This window comes from Dromaius novaehollandiae, chromosome 3 (genome assembly GCF_036370855.1).
Source record: "Dromaius novaehollandiae isolate bDroNov1 chromosome 3, bDroNov1.hap1, whole genome shotgun sequence".
Taxonomy (NCBI): domain Eukaryota; kingdom Metazoa; phylum Chordata; class Aves; order Casuariiformes; family Dromaiidae; genus Dromaius; species Dromaius novaehollandiae.
Genome location: NC_088100.1, coordinates 50,881,670 through 50,897,040, shown reverse-complemented (window position 1 = coordinate 50,897,040; position 15,371 = coordinate 50,881,670). Strand labels below are relative to the sequence as shown.

The following is a 15,371-nucleotide window of genomic DNA, read 5'->3' as shown; positions in this document are numbered from 1 at the left end:
TTCAATGAGTACTATGAAAAATTCTGTATTCTTTTCAATACCATTTCCTTCTGATGCTTTATAGTTCTAACAAACAGTTAACATTTTACTAAATATGAACAATTGATGCAATTAGTTACAAAATAATCACATCCAAATTTTACTCTGTGCCAGACACTGATAAGGACTCAGTTAATCCATTAAATCAATAAATACTGCTTTGCTTTGAATGTTAGCAACTCACTGGCCTTCTCTGCTGTTATTATTTGATTCTGTGGTCTTTAACTCTTGACACATCTTCTGATTATTTTTCTCCCGTATACTTCCTGTCATTGTTCTATGATGGAATTACTTTTTTCCATGTTTAAATTTTTTCAATTCAATTCTTTAACGGTTTCTGTAAAGTAACTTCCTAGCCCTCATGCTCCTCAGACTTCTTTTGAAAAGTGTCACTAGAGTATGGCCACCTACAAAAGCAATACAAGCAATCTAAAAAAAAACCCAAAAACCAAAAAAAAACACCCGGAAATGTTTACACTGCTTTATATAAAACACAAAGCCAAGTCACAGAATGAAAACATTTCAGGATGCCTTATAATGGGACAATAGGACAAGGAACAATCTCTCCAAATGGCTAAGCAAGATAGATTTAAAAATATATATATATGGGATATGTGAATGGATTTAATTTCAGTGATAAATATGCAATGCTATATTCAGAATAAATGGAAGCTATTTGCTTTGACTTCATATTTTAGGAAGACAGGTAGAGGGGTTTTTTGTTGTTTTAATTAAGCAACTGCAAAAAAATAGGTCCCCGGCTATGCATTCTTTCATAAGTCATGATACTTCAAAAAAAATCAGCATACTATTGTGGAAATACTTTAAAATAAAATACTCTGAGTCAAATACTTTGATCTCAAAACTTTTGGTAGAAAAAATTCATGCCAAATGGAATATATACAGAAGTCTCCATTCAGCTCTCGTATACAAGAAGCTCACAGTCAGCCTAAGATGATGCATGTTGAATACTGGCTAAACTTCACAATAAAGAAAATGAACGATAAACCATGCATTAATAGTGTCGTTCAAACCCAAACCCAGGTTTTGACTCCAGCAAAGGGACTTGCACACTAGATAACGAAAAAAAAAAAAATCTCCCTCATCTATGAGCCTCCCTCATAGATCATATTTAAGGTGGTTTTCTCCTCCAATGTTGCTTGTTCCTCTATTCTTACAGAACAGCATTTATCCATTACTTCTGTACGTCACTCAATACTTGAACTTTTGCTACAAGCTTAGGTATGCCACAAAAGCTTTCATTATTCTGAAGATGTAAATCACAGAAGAAATTTTCTTCGATATTATTTCACTGATAATGGAACTATTCCTCCTTTTGTCTGTACTGAAGTGACTGAACACATGGCCCACATGGCAGAAGTGGCACAAATTTATGTGGACTGTTAAGGAGAGTGACGTGAGAAAGTCGCATAGTAGTAAGAATCACTACTTTTCCTCATAAGGGGAAGAAAAATGAAGCGTCTTCACTACCCTAGAAGAGCTACAAAAAAGTAAAACAACAACCTCAGAACCAATATTATTTTACAGAGAAGAGACAGTTTTCAGTATTGACTTTTCCACAAAAGAATCCCCAAGGCCTTCTTGGAAAGAGCCAATCTCACTATTCACTAATCTTTACTTCAGTAATTTCCAGGACAAATAAAAGGAATCGATCTGGCAAATCCTTGACAAACGCAAAAACCCCCACAACACATCCATACCTTAAGATTTACTTATATATACACTTTTTTTTTCTGAAACACTAAGGTTTAAGCATCTTTAGAGCAAAGGATTACTTTTCATAGCTATCATCCACAGAGGAACCTCACATGTTAAAAGAGTTTTAAGCCTGCAGCCGTCCAAAAGCTACTCCACTGTGGCTTTTATAATTCCCTTTTCCTTAAATCATACTTCTTCAAAAACAGTTTTTCAAACAACTGTATTTTCCTGTACTTTTTGAAATGCACTGCTCTTGCAATAAAAGTTTATTCTAATCTAGTGTATTACAGAACTGATTTGTACAGATTGACTATTTCAGTTTAAAGAATTTAGGAAGGGAACACATTTTAATGTAAGTTTGGTATAATATCCAGCACCCTTGTCAGCGTTATAAAGTAATAATAGAAAATGGTTTTATTAGGTTCCTAAAAATATTTCTACTAATTTCAGAATTTCTAACAGCTCTATAATTAACCACACAAATACCTACCATAAGTGAATTTTGTTCCTGACAACTTCATGCAATCTTAAAAAAAAAAAAAAAAAAAAAAAATCCCATTCAAATGTAGGGTAAACCGTCAGTGACACAGAGTTAGATTATTTCCTCTAATGAAATTTTTAATTTTCCCTTGCAGCATACATTTTTAGAAATAAAAGTAAATGCTAACCTGGACTAATAGGTGGCCCAAGTTGGAGAAATGTGTGTCATTTTCTCTTATGCTATTAATCTGCTTCATTAACTGCAGCAACATTTCAACGGCTCGTTTGTTGACCATTTCATTAAGAAGCACTGCATTTCCAGACATGCATTTTACAGCTCCCATGCAATACAGGAGAGCTTCATTGTTTTTTTGTAGATCTTCAGTTCTCAGGACCTCCAACAAACAATCTAAAATGCAAATCAGTATTCAGAAGGCCTAAGATTAATATTTTATATTTGATAGAGTCCAGTCCTTGAAGACATTAACAATTGGGGAAGAAAAAACCCCTCTGACTCAACTCTTTATAATACTTTTCTAACAATTAGGCCAGAAAAATTGGGCATTTGGACTGCAACCAAGGGACACTTACTGATGAATAACAGAAGGGCCTGAATTTGTTTTCTCAGGCTTCAGGAACCAGCACAAGTTGTAAACACACATTGCTAACCATTAAAATTTTCAGTCAAGATTTGTGAATGTGATTTTGCACATGCCTGGAATTTTGTGTATTAAACTTGACACATTCTGAAGAGACTTTTTTTCAGTGTTTTTTTTTCTCAGCACTTCCTGAAAAATCAAATGTCTTAAACATTTTAAATTGAGCACTCAAAGCACAGGTGCCTAAATCAAATCTTACTTTTGAAAAGTCTGTCTGTAACCTTTTTAGCTTTACTATTTATGTAGCTCAAGTACTGTAACACTTTTGCTTTATGCCAACCATTGTCAGACACCTAAATTTTTTAAATTAACAATTATCATCATAAGTCCAACATATTTTTCACAGTCAAAATGAGGCATGTGTTATTAAGCAATCCTAGCCAGTTTTACACATTTCCAGATAACTGAAACTTGCATTCACTTCTGCTCAGACACGTTCCACATAGCTACATAAAACCATTTTCCCATCTCATTAAATCTGACAGTTTTCTAAAGTTTTTCTGTGTCACCTCAGGCTGAAAATCTCTCAAAATATATGTACGTATATGGATGAAAGTGCACATTCTCCCAGCTCTTCCCCAAACTCCCATCCTCACCAACTGCACTGATGGTCACACTTGGTTATAGCAATGTGAGAGTAGCTTCAAGTCCCTGCTCCTCCCAGTGTCAAACAGGGACTTGATCAATAGCTGTCTATTTTAGAGATGAATGTTTAATCTATTTCTTCTATTGGAGCTGCTTCACTGCACATAAATAGTTCACAGGGCCAGAGGGAGAAAAAGAAATTAATTCTATAACCCAGTGACCGAAACAGTAACCTGGAGTAAAGACGACCCAGGTTCAAGTCCTAGGCCTGAATAAGGTGTGTCCAAAACACTCTCCATAAAGAGTGAATCCAGCAAAAAACCCCACCTTCTTTCTTTGACTACTTTTCAAAAGACAGGGAAAGAAGAAGAAGAGAAAGAAAAGTCACTGAAGATGGAAGTGAGAGGAAAAAAACCTAATGCTTATACAGACATAGCTGAGCAACCTGTCCAGACTCTTCAATGATGCTAATCTCTACAAAACTGTAGTTTTCAGTGTCCAAACTCCACTGAGCAACCTGAATCGTTCTCTCGTCTCTGAGTCCTTTCCATTTGATCTTACAACTGAAAAGGCTTATCTGGTCTTCATTCCTGCCAACATACATATACTAAACTTTAACACTATGAGCACTCTCATTCATTTAAACAGGCTACCCATATGCTTTATCTTATGCAGATGAAATAAATGTTTGCAAGATCAAGGCCTAGGTTAATAAGATATAATAAAGTTTTAATGAAAATTAAAGGAATAAATATCAATACTGAATTTCATTCGTACACCTTCATTTTTTCATATTTCTCATACTTGCAAAGTCATAAGAGACACCTGATAACAGCGTCTCCTTACAAGAGATTCTTGATAGGAGAAACAGTTAAAACCCAGGAAAGATCTTTGAGTCACTGCTGACAGTTCTCTGAAATTGTTGGCTCAATGTGCAGCAGCAGACAAAAGAGCCAACAATTGTTCTCAATACCCTTCTTGATGATGGCCAACAAGACAGAGGGCATTATCTTGCTTCTATAAAACCTTGGTGCAGCCACTTCTTGACTACCATGGGAAGTGTCTACATCTCAAGAAAGACAGAGTACAGCTGGAGAAGCTACAGAAAAGGGCTACTAAAACAACTGACAGAATCAAGCAATTTCCTTACGAAAAGAGACCCAAAAGGCTGGGATGTCTCAGTCTGAAGAACAGCTGGTTGAGGCATATATGACCGAGGTTTACAAAATCATGGAGATGGAGGGTAAGCTGAGAGCTGAAACTCTTATAAGTTCTGCAGTACTAGAATGGGAGGCATTTGATGAAAGTAGCAGATAGGTTTAGAACAACAGAGAACTTCTGGAAATTGCTGCTCTAGGAGATTGTACACAGAGACAGAATCAGAAGGTTCAAAAAAGGAATTAGACAAATAAATGGATAAACAGACAGGAAAAAAAGAATCAGGCAGAGATGTACCATCTGACATCCTTAATATAACAATTCTGACAGGGAAGTACGAGGAAGACAGTACATAGAAAGCAACTAAGCTTGTATGTTCTCCTTAAATAGCATCTCCTACAGCCATCCTCAGACACAGAATACTGGACTAGACAGACCATTAGTTTGATCTAGTAAGCAATTTTTAGTGTGCGAGAACATTAACTCTCAGAATTTCTCTATGACTTGAGAGACGATTAACCTAACACTTGCATTTCAACATCTTACATACAAGAATAGAATACATACCCAGTAATCTATCATTTTGTATGATATAATCATTTTTTTTATTTCTGCAAATTTTAAATGCAAGCTTGCAGACACTGAGAAGATTTTTTCCATTCACTTTCATCTGCAAAGAGCATAAAAGACAAGAATCAGAACTAAAATTTATGTATAAAAATACACTGTCATGTTTTAAAAATTAAGATATTATGGCAAACTTTTATTCCCACATGAGAACTCTCAAAAAATCCAGCTGAAACCCTGACAATATAGTGAACCAAACTGAAAAGCTTGCAGAATCCAAGGACTCCACTATCTAGCTGGTTTAAGCTCTATCAAGCAAACGGTGCCAAGTGACTTTAAAAGAACAGGTGATACATAAATTTTTTATATATAAATTTTACACAGTTAGTATACCAGCTAACATATTTTTTTTCTTTAATTCACTCTGACAAAAGATATTCTGCACAGGATTCACTGGTTAGGCATCTATGGCCATACAGAGATTCAGATAAAGGTAAAGGTGTTTAATCAGCTAAAGATATTATTCAAAAACTAAGCTTCATCTCCACACTTAGATTTTATTATTATTACTATATATTATTACATCTTTTATTATTTATTATTATAATATATATTATTTTTGTTTACATTCCTGCTTGTGGGTCCTAGTTTTAGGACAATGTCTCTTTTCCATGTTAAAGCAATGCATCAGCCAGCATGCACCAGCTATCCTGTTTTCTGTCCCTCCTTCCTCCCCCGGATGTAATTCCCATGCAAAAAATAAGCTCCAACAGATGCCCATCTGGATGAATGGGAGACAAGTATCCATATAGCAAGACATTGTGTTTAATGAACAGTTAGTTTAGATGCAGTTTAAAAGTATGAAATGCAAAATTAAATGCAAGTGGTAATTCACAATGCTGAGCTTTATATTCTGCCATATTACAAAATAGTATTTTAAAAGACTTACAGACAGAATAATCTTTGCCAGCTTCAGGCAAAGTGGGTCTGAATCAATGTCTACAAGTTTATATAATGTCTTCAGAAGCACACTTTTTCTTTTAAATCTTTTCCCAAACATATTTCCTTCGTTCAAGGCTTGATGGAGTTTAGTGCAAGCCAGACAGAGATTTTCTATATTGTCTTCTACTTGAAGCGGGTAGGAAGACAGAAAAATGTAGAAATTAATGATCAGTACCATCTTCTCCAGAGCAACTCAATACATATAGACACAGGAGAACAAAATAAAGAATAGTATGCACAACAAAAATCAGGCACCTAATCATTCTCATAAAACGCTAACTCTTCAGAAGCAGTTTTATGTTGGTCTTTCCAAAAGGAGAGAGACTTAAGCTAAGCAATCCCAGAGTAACAGGGAGAGCTAAAATGAAACACTTCTTTAATGCTTAATAATCAGATTGACCATATGTCCACCAGGAAACTGTGAATCTGAAAAAATTTCTTTAGACAGCCCTACCAAACATTACACAAAAAGAAGCAGACAGTTAAGGAATATCTTTTTGCCTATGCATTTTACCTAGAAGTTGATATATCAAGTGCTGCTGGGATTAAGAAAGACTGAATGCACAAACTCTTTAGAACTCTTCAATACGTAGCAGAGGGTAAGATGAATTTGGATGGACAGTTTGTCTGCTGATGAAAATTTCCTCCATCTCCTAATCTGAGTGCCTCCAACATATATTTTAAATCTATAAAAACAGCACCTGCAGTAAACTATTAGAAAATCTGCATCTCAGCACAATGAAATCATACACACATTTACTTTAGAGGGAAAACAAAGTCTTGCTTGCCTATTTTTAAAAATTAAGTATTTTAGTTTTTACATTTGTTTTCCCTGTAAGGTGACACTGACACAGCACAGCATCAAATGACTTAAACTTCCTGTAAAAACTTCGCATTTGCTCAGGCTGCACTTCAAAGACAAAATAGCCATAATCAAGGAGGCAAAAAGCATTTGGCACAAAAATACATATGAACATGGAATTACGAGGAAAATCACTATATGTGAGACCCCAAAGATGCAAGTGGATTCAAGAAGCCACCTCTCATACTGAGCAGTGCCTAGAAGCTAATTTGCATTCACCATACTCAAAAAAGCAGACTATTCCATTTCTAGTTCCATTACGAAAGAAAATTTACCAAAATTTGACATGATCTTAACACCTCTCCTCCAGTAATCAGTGAAATAAGAGGGCACAGAGTCAAAAGAGAAAGGGTCCCACTCCATTTCAGGAAAATTAACAAAAACAAAAAAAGCATTTTCTGAGACATCTAATACCTTAAACGCAAATGGAAGTTTCATTAAGACTTCTTTACTTCTGTAAATTTAATTCAGATCTTCAATGCAATCTAAACTTAAAACACTGAGTCTATGCAGCACTTTTTTCTTAAAATGTTTACCTCATCACTGACTTCTAAATTGACAGACCTACAATATCTAAGATAAGCTAATTTAATCAGACAGGAACTTCTCTAAAACAGTATTTTTCACACTGTTAAGCCACTGAACATATAAAAACATAATGAAGTACATAGTCTGATTACTATTAATCTTTTACAGTAAACATAGATGATTCCCTCATGCTTTTTGTAGGAAGTAGTATAGAAAATACACACTTTCAAAAACAATGTTACCCACCATTCTCCAGTTCACGCAGAATTGGTAGAATCTTTATGTGCCAAAAGTTTTCTTCCTCTTCTGATTCATTTACTCTTGTGTCATCCTCTAAGCCTTCAAAATGCATTCAAAACAAGAGCACGCATTTAGTGGAAGCTTCAACTTTTATGCAAATAAATTGTTACAAATATTTTATTTATCAGTCAAAAAAACCTGAAAATGTCATACGTTGCTGTATTCTGGGTTACTTGATCTATCCAAGCTTTTGTTTTTATTTACATTTTCTCAGAAATAAAAGTTTCAAACAAAACTAGAGTGGATAAATCTTTTGTTATGTAAAGCCGTACTGTAAATCAAGATATGGGGTTTTTTTGACATTAATGTTTAATTTGATCACCAAATTGGAGATGATTAGTATATTTACATCAACATGTCATACTATTTTTCAGTTGACCTTCAGTTTTCAAGCATGTTAAATTTGTGCTCATGTGACAGCTGTATTAAGAACATCCACACTGCAGGCAATTCTCTAGGCCTAACAATTTTATCTCGTAAACATGCACAGTTTATTACACTAAGCTTGGTTAATTAACACTTTGGTCTCAATCAGGAAGCATGGGGAAAAAGTCTTAATAGTTATTACATCCTTAGTGATCCTAACCACTTCACACAATGAGTTCTGAGAATGTCCTAACTAAATTTAGGTAAAATGCGTATTTCCCTCTTATTCTTTGTTGTATGTTAGATTATTTCCTACACAGCAATCTGGTAGACAAGTATCAAACTACACATATCGGAAAGATTTTTTGCCTCCAACAAAAAATGTCAGAAAGTTTGAATGCAACAAGCTCCCAACTTTCTTGGCTACTCTCAACAAATTTACTCCACAATGAGGAAAAAAGAACTGTTCATTTTCAGAAAACTTAAGAGTCTACTTCACATAGAGAAGTTCTTTGAAATATTTCAGATTTTTCTTAGTCTGCTTTGAATAGGAGAGACAAGGAGAAAACGTCTATCAGAAAACAAAGCTAAAAATTGGTAGACTAATCAACAGCTGTCTGGAAATATTCTTGAAACAAAACTGAGAACTTGGATCTTTTTTGACTGGATAAGAGAACAGGTGAAATAATGCTTATCAAAAAATGGATTCTAGGATTGACTTTCATGTGAATGCAGTATAACTGGGAATTATACCTGCTTCCTGAATCCCCTTTTTACTTTCACCTGGCACTGTGTGAAGTAACAGAATTCTGGTCTTTACCACTGGCCCACTACTCCTGGAGAGCCAGAGCTCCTGTGCAACTTGATTTTTAAAGGAATTAATGAATTCAGAGGGTTGTGATCAGTGGTGCAAAGTGTAGTTGGAGGCCTGTAGCTAGCAGTGTCCCCCAGGGGTCAATACTGGGTCCAATCTTGTTCGACTTACTCATCAATGACCTGGATGAAAGGACAGAGGGCATCCTCAGCAAGTTTGCTGAGGATACCAAACTGGGAGGAGTGGCTGATACACCAGAGGGAACTTGACAGGCTGGAGAGGTGTGCAGAGGGGAACCTCATGAAGTTCAATATAGGAAAATAAAGAGTCCTGCTCCTGGGAAGGAATAACCCCACACAACAGTACAGGCTGGGGGCTGACCTGCTAGAGAGCAGCTCTGTGGAGAAGGACCTGAGGGTCCTGGTGGACAACAAGGTTAACGTAAGCCAGCAATGTGCCCTTGTGGCCAAGAAGGCCAACTCCATCCTGGGTTGCATTAGGAAGAGCATTGCCAGCAGATCGAGAGAGGTGATCCTTCTACTCAGCCCTGGTGAGGCCACACCTGGAGTGCTGGCTCCAGTTCTGGGCTCCCCAATACAAGAGAGACATGGAGCTACTCCAGTGAGTCCAGCAAAGGGCCACAAAAACAACGAGTATCTATCATATGAGGAAAGGCTGAGAGAGCTGGGACCGTTTAGCCTGGAGAAAAGAAGGCTGAGGGGGGATCTTATCAATGTGCTGAAATATCTGATGGGAGGGTATAGAGAGGATGGGGCCAGACTCTTCTCAGTAGTGCCCAGTGACAGGACAAGAGGCAATGGGCACAAACTGAAACACAAGAAGGTCCCTCTGAACATAAGGAAAAAATTCTTTATTGTGAGGGTGACTGAGCACTGGAACAGGTTGCCCAGAGAGGTTGTGGAGTCTCCTTCCTTGGAGATGTTCCAAAGCCGCCTGGACAGGGTCCTGCGCAACGTGCTCTAGGTGACTCTGCTTGAGCAGGGGGGTTGGAATAGATGATCTCCAGAGGTCCCTTCCAACCTCAACCATTCTGTGATTTTTCTTTTTTTTTTAAACAAGGCGCATGTAGGCATTTTTTAGAGTTCTGAAGTAGGCAATCAAAGTTATTGTTATAATACTGAGGTTTAGGGTCTCTTTTAACAATTAATTATTTTTAATAGGTAAATAAAAATCACATGCGACTCCACTGAATAACACAAACAAAGCCATTAAAACTAAAATACTTACTTTCTGACAAATGTCACTTGAAAATATATCTCCTACTATTTGGCACAAACTGTTGCATTTAAATGACAATGTAAATTCTTAGCTAGTCCAAGCATAACAATAATCATTATCAAACACAAAATATGCTGTTCTATATAAGAATACTGATATCAAGAGGCTTTCACTGTGAGAAGTTTAAATCAAATATCATCTCAGACCTGAAATCAATGACTGTGTGCTAAGCATTACTTTGAACAGTAAAACAATTAAAATTCTCCTGACTACTTAAAAAGTATTTTTTTAAGAGCAGCCTTTTAAATACTGTATATCTGTATTAACTACAACTTTCTACATATATTTTACAGTGAGTAAATCTACCAGTGATATCTCTCTCAACGGATTATACATAAATGCTCCTGTTTCATAGGTATTACACTGGTAAGTAAGTATATATTGTTAGTGTGTGTGTGTGTATATATATACATATATATATATGTATGTATGTATTATTAGATAAGTGGGTTATAGAACTGTTATATTATTACTTCTTTTGGAGACTGTTTTTCTTTTCCAAATCAAATGATCTGATAGTCTTACTTAGATTTTTAATGATCAGTAGCTTATTTAATAAAACACTGCACAGCATTTGTATGAAGTGTAAGTTCTCTTCTGGATAATGCAAGAACATAGATCAAATGAGAACACAAGAGAAGCTTGCACTGATCTTTCCTGCCACAAAACCCACATATTGATATGACTATTTCCTTCCTTTCCAATTTGCAGCTATTTTTCTTAAATTGAGACGTGGGACTGACTTTCTGATCAGCACGTGACTAACATTATGAAGCAACAAATAGGATAGTCCGTGTATATATTTACAGATATGAGCAGACTTCTCACTAGAAAAAAAAGAATAAACAAAGCCTTTCAATTTTTAGCCCAGAACAAAAAGGACTGAATTTTTTGTGCCACTCTTTGCCCCAAATGTGATACATTTGTCAGAAAAAAATATACAAAGCTAAAAGCCATATAATGGCATAACTCTTTTAAGCTAGTGCCTCTTGTAACTAAGAAAAATATTATAATCAGTTTTTAATAAACAATATTAATCCTAGCAATAAGAATTAGCAGAAAATGTTTGACTATAGAGAAAAGAAACAATAATAAATTGTAAACTTGCATGTCTCTCAGTCCTAGGAGATTTTAAAGGTGCTGATGAAAAGTTTTAGAACTAGTTGTAGTTAAAATATTTCAGAAACTATCCTGAACCTTCTAGTTGAGCAAATTACAATTCAACAGGAAAAAATACTCAAGCAAGAAGCTCAGCAACTTGAAAATTTGCTGTCTCAGTTTTTCACAGGTCTTAACCACAGCTTTGCATTCTGGTGAGGGGAGAAAAAAAAAAAATCACTAATCGGTCTACATTTATTGATTGCTGTTTTTAGCCTGTAAATACAAGAGCCTTAGCAACACTGAGCTTTCAAAAGCCATGTACTGCCTGACTTACTGTGTTTAGCCTTTTCACAGAATACTGAGTGGCTACAAATATATCAGTGTTAAAACAGTCTATCTCCTCTCTAAAATGTGAAAGTATAAACACAATCATATTTGAAAATAGAAGTAATCTGTAAATGAACACTCCCCCTCAGTATAGAGGGCAAATGACTGTGAGCTCCTAATGCTATCCCAACGTTTATTCTGGGGTTAAGGATGAAGTATGTGTGAACTAAGGAAGCTACACAATGTTAAAAAAAAAAAAAAAGTAAATATACAAGAAATAATCCTAATAATACACATGATTTTCTTCAATAGCACAAATAGTGATGAGACCTGTAAACAGGGAAAATACAATCCCACAGAGTACTAACTCCCATAACACGATAAATACTCTCAGCATCCTCTGAAGCCAATGAAAGCGGAACACATCACAGCCTCTGCCAGAATGATCCCAAATCAGGCCAATGCTAAGTTCTGGAAAAATAGTAATAAAGCAACAGCATAGAAACTTCGGGTTTACATACTAGACTCACAGAAAGTCTAGTGACTTTCTATCACATAGCATGTGATAGATTTCTATCTGCTATGCATGAAATGAGTCAGCTATTGGGAAATATTATTTAAAATCCGTTATGTAAAAATAGCAAAATGCATCCCTACAGGGGAATCCAAAACCTGTATCTTCAGCTAACACAGTCTGGCAGAGCTTTAGTAGTTTCAGGGCAACTATGCCAGTTTACACAAACTGATGGGCCAACCAAGTATTAATTTATTGGCAAGTTCTTAAGTCTACATATGAGAAAACTAACATTTCCACAAGAGAAAATATCAAGAGATCTTCACTCTAAAACTATTAACTATTAACAATAGTTAACTTGTTTTTCTATGCCAACAACACTAAAAACCCCAAATATTTAGAAAACGAAAAATACTGTTCAGTGAAAAAAGAAGAAAAAGATTTTCAGATCATAAAACCTGGATTTCCACTTGACTGTATTTCACATCTGCAAATGTAAGGAAAAAAAGAATACAACAATGAAAAAGAAGAACTATTTTGACTAGAGACTGAAATGCTTTCAAGTACCTGTTAGTCCTCTTTTCCAGCTCATACTCCTTGGACATGATGAACTCGTGCCCAGCTTTTTCATCTGGTCACTAAAAGATACAGCGTAGACACACACGAAGTATATTAGAATACAATGCCCAGAATCCTTCCTTCTTCAAATACACTGAATATGACATCAGCATATCAATAGTTAATTGGAAAAGATAAGCTGTTTTGCTAAGTTATTAGTTTATCCACTCATGAAAAAAAAAAAAAAAGAGACATTTAAATATAACTTCCTCCAGCATGTATTAGAAAAAGATCCTTCGAAAACACTGACATAATAACACCACAAGAGGTCACCATTATGGAATAGAAAACCGAAAAACATTTCCAGCTGTACAATAAAATCGAAAGCTGAAATAATTTATGTTCAAAATTATCCAATTTTTATCAATTTCATTAGCTGAATATAAACTCAAATAGTATAAAACTGTAAATTCATCCATTCACAAGGACAGTGATTTCTTCTGACAGAATTAACACTTCTAAAAGATTTAATGAATAGCATTTTCAAAGACAGAAATAACTTAATCAAAAACCTTTAATCTAAATAGTATAATTTCCAGGTCTGCACGTGAACTATTGCTAACTGCAGTGATTACCATTTTTGTTAATAAACATGCTATGTTGTCATTTCCTTGTAAAGTATCATTAGGTAATGCCATAATTCCTGCTGGTTGTATGATTAGTCTTTGTTTGGCCAAAGAAAACTATTACATACATGTATGATAAATCTGTTCGTCTACCTACATTTTCAAGCAGCATTGATCTAAAAAATATACAGGTTATAGACTTCCCTTATTATTAAAACAGGAATCTTCCCCCTCCTTAAAATTCTGTACTAAAAGTCTTGATCTGTTTTCTACTCTCGGTGTACGTCTAATTTAACAGATCTTATTCCATTTATAGCTCATGTACCAATATAACCTAATCTCCTAAATTTCCTTTTACAGATAACAGTAGCGTGCCAGCAACGTTATTGGAATTTTTTTTAACCTGTTAATTTGGTTGCTCTAAGGCTTAAAGCTAAACTCTTGTTTAAGTGGTTTGCTGGATTGGCACCTAAATCCTGTCTGCCAGTCCAGATAGAAGATGTAAGTCATCCTATCAACAGATGGAGACAGAATAAAAGACAAAGCTCTTGTAAGGTCACTTCCCTACAAAAGGGACTAGATAGCTGATTGTGATCAGTCAAGAATTTCCCAAGCAAATACATTACAGAGGAACACGTGCTTCATTATGGTTAACAGTGAATAATGCTTTCCTTTTAAAGCATGGGGATTTAAGTGCTCTAAAATCCAAATGTTTACGCAAACTGTCTTGAAATTATTTCAGCTTGTACACGGCAATTCCTACTCTTCTGGGGAAGCAATACTTCAACAAAACAAAAACAAAAACACACCACATAGAAAAACTTGCATCTCTAAAACAGACCAACATCTGCGTATGCATAGACTAGGAAAGAGGGTTGCTACAGCACATTTAAATACTGACAGCAGTTCAGTGTATTAACAGAAATAAAACTTGGTTTCATTTACGTGAATACCTCGTCCTACAGACTTCAAAAGTTCAAGAACTGATTCCAGGAGGCTCAGCCACGCTTGAAATCAAGCCTACAGACTCCAGAAAGCAGGCTGGACAGGTAAGAGGATAAGTACTTCAGTCACCTGAGATTAATCCAGCTATATTCGTTCTTAAGAACGACGTGTAGGCATGATGATACCATCTGCCTATATTAATAAGGATTTTGAGCTTGCTTTCCTCACTAAAGGAGTTATGTAACCATATCCTGTCAGTGTCTCTTCCCCTAAAAAAAATTTAGTCCATAGGATGAAACCAAGAAACCTCAACAGACAGTCCTACAAGTTCTGTAGGAAACAAACTGCTGAATAGAAGAGACTCTGAAGCAAAGGATGTGGTAATCTGAACACTTACCAGATTAGAGACTCCACACATGGGGGACCATGAAAAAGTTTGAAATAGGAAGAGAAAGAAAAAAAGGTTCCCTCAGAGCCCGTGCCTTCTTAGGCACCGAGATCAATCAGCTGAGAGGTGTGAGCGTGTAGGAAACCAGACTGCTGTAGCACTGGCATTCACAGAATTATCTGTACTTTTGGGAAATATGTCCTGATACCTTAAACAGCCACTGAGAACTGTCATTATTTCCAGACACAGAATACACTGAGTATGTATGTAAGCAAGAACGACTGGTAGGCATAGCGATCTTTAGGAAGTATGCACAATTTATGAATTTTGTGAGATTATAAAATCCTTTAGATATCTTTACCATGCTGCCAACTGCGTTTTAGAAACAGAGACTTGTGCTTCTTTGTTATCCTTTCACTTTCTTACACAGCTGAAACACCAAGCAGCACTCCCTTGTTAAGAAGTATACAGTTAAAATGTAATCAACTTACTCTTAAAAGAGTGTTACCTACTATTGAGGGGAACTGGCTTGTC

At 35.7% G+C, this 15,371-nt stretch overlaps 1 protein-coding gene across 8 annotated transcripts in view; it reads right to left on the bottom strand.

Annotated features, from left to right (window-relative positions):
- ARMC2 (armadillo repeat containing 2) overlaps positions 1 to 15,371 on the bottom strand; it is a 72,130-nt gene that overhangs the window by 32,295 nt on the left and 24,464 nt on the right. For 6 of the 8 annotated variants that reach the window (XM_064508857.1, XM_064508861.1, XM_064508863.1 and 3 more), the window contains 5 exons: positions 12,888 to 12,958; positions 7,846 to 7,938; positions 6,157 to 6,335; positions 5,208 to 5,310; positions 2,427 to 2,647 (listed from right to left, as the gene is read on the bottom strand). In XM_064508857.1, the coding sequence (XP_064364927.1) occupies positions 2,427 to 2,647; positions 5,208 to 5,310; positions 6,157 to 6,335; positions 7,846 to 7,938; positions 12,888 to 12,958 (667 nt within the window). The remainder of the gene's footprint in view (positions 1 to 2,426; positions 2,648 to 5,207; positions 5,311 to 6,156; positions 6,336 to 7,845; positions 7,939 to 12,887; positions 12,959 to 15,371) is intronic. The other 2 variants (XM_064508858.1, XM_064508862.1) reach the window with 1 other exon arrangement.